Source organism: Perca fluviatilis, chromosome 14, assembly GCF_010015445.1.
Source record: "Perca fluviatilis chromosome 14, GENO_Pfluv_1.0, whole genome shotgun sequence".
Classification (NCBI taxonomy): domain Eukaryota; kingdom Metazoa; phylum Chordata; class Actinopteri; order Perciformes; family Percidae; genus Perca; species Perca fluviatilis.
Window position 1 is genome coordinate 29,952,015 of NC_053125.1, and position 3,567 is coordinate 29,955,581.

The 3,567-nt window shown below is 40.6% G+C and overlaps 2 protein-coding genes across 2 annotated transcripts in view; both read left to right on the plus strand.

The window, feature by feature from the left end:
• The window catches only part of LOC120572923 (Fc receptor-like B), a 1,777-nt gene extending 866 nt beyond the window's left edge, over positions 1-911 (plus strand). Inside the window, exons 3-4 of the mRNA XM_039822446.1 lie at positions 188-448; positions 528-911. Of these exons, the coding sequence (XP_039678380.1) occupies positions 220-448; positions 528-823 (525 nt within the window). The 5' untranslated portion in view covers positions 188-219 and the 3' untranslated portion in view covers positions 824-911. The remainder of the gene's footprint in view (positions 1-187; positions 449-527) is intronic.
• Positions 1-1,393, plus strand: part of LOC120572819 (low affinity immunoglobulin gamma Fc region receptor II-like) — a 14,214-nt gene extending 12,821 nt beyond the window's left edge. Inside the window, exons 6-7 of the mRNA XM_039822281.1 lie at positions 902-980; positions 1,087-1,393. Coding sequence (XP_039678215.1) covers positions 902-980; positions 1,087-1,199 — 192 coding nt within the window. The 3' untranslated portion in view covers positions 1,200-1,393. The remainder of the gene's footprint in view (positions 1-901; positions 981-1,086) is intronic.
• The last annotated feature ends 2,174 nt before the right edge of the window (positions 1,394-3,567 follow it).

The window sequence follows — 3,567 nt, forward strand, 5'->3', positions numbered from 1 at the left end:
TGTGTGTTAGTGTGTGTGTGTGTGTGTGCGTGTGTGTGTGTGATACATGTCATCTTCCCGTTCTTTTTTTTTTTCTCTTTGTTGCTCATCATCACATAATTTAGGACACAAATATTAGGAAACAAGTTTGGGTTTCAGACTTTCTTCTCGGGGTCATTTAGTGTTTTCTAAACCCTCCTCCCTCCAGCCTCTCTGACTGTGAGTCTCAGCAGCTCTCAGATGTTTGAAGGACAGTCTGTCTATCTGAGCTGTGAGGAGGACGACAGCTCTGCTGGATGGACTCTGAGGAGGAACACAACCAGAGAAACCAGGACTCAGTGTGGAGATGGCTGGGGAAACCCTGTTGGTTGTATCTGTATCATCACCATGTTCTCACGGGACAGTGGAGTTTACTGGTGTGAGTCCAGAGAGGGAGCAACCAGTAACAGCATCACCATCACTGTCACTGGTAAGATCAGACTGTGGAGTCAGTATTGATGAAGCTGTGTGTGAATGGATGACATGCTGTAGTTTGTCTCTGTGTTGAGGTGGACCAGTGATCCTGCAGAGTCCTGTCCTCCCTGTGATGGAGGGAGAAGACCTCACTCTGACCTGTAAAACATGGAAGTCCTCCAACCTCCCAGCTGGTTTCTATAAAGATGGCTCCTTCATCAGGACTGAGCCTGCAGGTCACATGACCATCCACAATGTTTCCAGGTCTGATGAAGGCCTCTACAAGTGCAACATCAGCAGTGTTGGAGAGTCTCCATCCAGCTGGGTCTCTGTCACAGGTGAGGAGGTTACCTTTGATTTCAGGAGTTCATTCATCCAGATATTCACCTGACAGCTGATTCTCTCTACAGAGAAACCTACAACTACAGACCCACCAACCTCAGACCCCCTCCCCCTTGTGATCAGACTGGTCTGCCACCTGGTGGTGTTCTGTCCGTACTGCATCTCCACTTTCATCATGGTGTCTTTATATCGACGCAGGACCACAGGTAACTCTCTCTACTCACCTGGTGTTGATGTTTGACACTTGTCTCTAACAGAACTCTTCAGCTGATCAATTATCTACATTTTCTTTCTAACCTGCTCTGACTGTAGGAAACGGCCTACCTGTTGCCATGGTGATGACCTCGCCCACCCAGGCTGAGGAGGGATTGGATGATGAATATGAGAATGACATCACCGCTGTCACCAGAGAGCATCACTTCTGAACTGATCTGAAAAGAAGCTGAAATCTCCGTAGATCAGAAACAGTTCCCCCGGCCGTCTTGATATAATTATGATTTAAACATATTCAATATGAAATCATTGCTTTAAGTTTGAATGGCTCCTTTACTGCCAGCCACAGCTATCTCTGTAATCCTGAATATTTTACATTATAAGAATAAAGCTTTTTTTCTCCGTAGTTTTTCTTGAAGTTGATCAGCGTTGCTTTCTGTCTTTTACAGGGTTTGTATTTCAGTTCTCAGTTCAGTCAGTGTCTTTAACATCAGCTCCCTATCACTGCTGAGAGTGGGAATGAGACGCTCACTCTGTTGGCTCGCTCTTTAAATTATGTGTTTTTAATTTAAACTTTTTAATTAATTTATCACTGAATTACAGAAATCTGAAGAGTATTTGGGCTAACGTGCAGTTTAGTGTCCCAAATTATTTTCCATAAACTTAGTGTCCCAAATGATGAGGGTCTTATTGGAGACAGGTTAAGGTTAGGGCTAGGTTTGGGTTAAAACACAATGCCCAGGATGGGCGCTGCGAGGGGCACGCACAATACAAAAGAAATTCTATCCCAATATTAAAAATATATTATTTAACCTCAAAAAATAAAATAAAAACATATAAAGGGTCTAAAATACTGTCTGGCTTTAAAAAGTTAAAAGTGCAACACAATATATAACCATAAATAATTTAAAATACATTATAGAATAAAACCACACTGTTAGTAAAATGTATAAAACCAATGGCATGGGTATTATCATGTTCATATCGTGAGGCAAGAAATTCAATGTGTAATAATAATTATTATTATTAGCAATACAGAAAGAAGTACAATCAAATTATTTAAATTTAGATAAGTCAGAATACAAGTTAAAAATGGACAACCAAGGCATCTTTAAAATATTTATTTAAAAAAACATAAAAACATATTAACATATTAGGTAGGACCCCCTCTGCAGGTAGAAATTAATCCCCTCAAAATGTGAGAACCATGCTATAAAAGACAAATATGGAAATATTCCAACAAACACATTTTTTATTAATCATAACCATAGATAAAAGCAGTGTTTCTCAAATAGGGGTATGTTTACCACTAGAGTTTCAAGTTAATATGTTAATTTAAAAATATCAGTCATGCATAATTCCCTGAAAAATTATGCTATAATAGTAAGTACATTTTGTAATGTATTTTAAACATTTGAAGTAGCATTTAAATGTTTTTCAGTTACAAAGTTGTTCTTTAGTCAATCAGACATGGGTGGTGCGGCGCTGTAATGTACCTCTTTATACAGGCTTTTTTTCCCCAAAAAACTGCTTTGCGCTGGTCAGGGGCTACTTGGCACAGAGAATATTTCACAGGGGGGTACATTAATGAAAAAAGTTTGAGAGCCACTGGATTAAAGCAATAAAAAAGTCATATCAAATAGAAAATGAAGGAAAAACAGTTAAGAGGTTGGGTATGAAGCGCTGCAGAAGAGGTCCAGATAAAACCTGAGGAGTGGGAGGAAGTATTTCTGAATATACCCTGTAAAACTTAGATTAAAAAAGAGAAGTGGATCCATTTTAGTAGTTTTCATTTAGACCAGTAGGGTCTATGGTTTTTAAAAGATGGATCCTTTTCCTCTCTGCTGCCCGACGCTGAGCAGTGGTCCAGGCTCTGTTGCTCTCCAGGCCCATGATGCTCTGAACAGTTTGAGAGTCCTGGGGTCTCATTTATAAAAGTGGCGTACGCACAAAACGGGGCTGAAAACGTGCGTACGCCACTTCCCACGCAAAGGTTGTGATTTATAAAAGACAAACTTGACGGGAGAATGTGCGGTCCTCCACGCAAACTCTGACCCATGCGTACGCACATTTTGGAGACAAAATAGGAATTGGCGACACAGATGGTGAGGTGGTGAACTGAAGTCAGACTGCAGAAAGTACATGTGGGAATAAGGGTTAGGCTCCTCTTAATATGTTTAAGTATTAAAAAATAATGCCTCACGCACATTTCTTCACACCATATGAGGATTAAATCCAGCAGTGTTATTTGCACTTGTACTGAGTGATAATTGTTCCATAAACACCTCAAACTCAAATCTTTAATAAAAACTCATTCTTAAAGTTCAGACTCTCTGAGAAGGTAATAACCAGGGGGACGAGGGTCGAGCTAGACGACCGGAAAACAATGTCTTTTTCTTTGTTTGTTAAACCGCTGTTGACCTCCGCCTTTATACCTCTAAGGAAGCGCCTCGAGTAACCCCTCAACCTCATCGCACTAAAAAGTGTACTAGTGGTCTCCTCCACAAGCTCCGGGAAGGTGCAAATTCTATGGAAGCGTTTCAACTGGGACTTAATGAGGCCTCTGTACGTGTGTTTAAG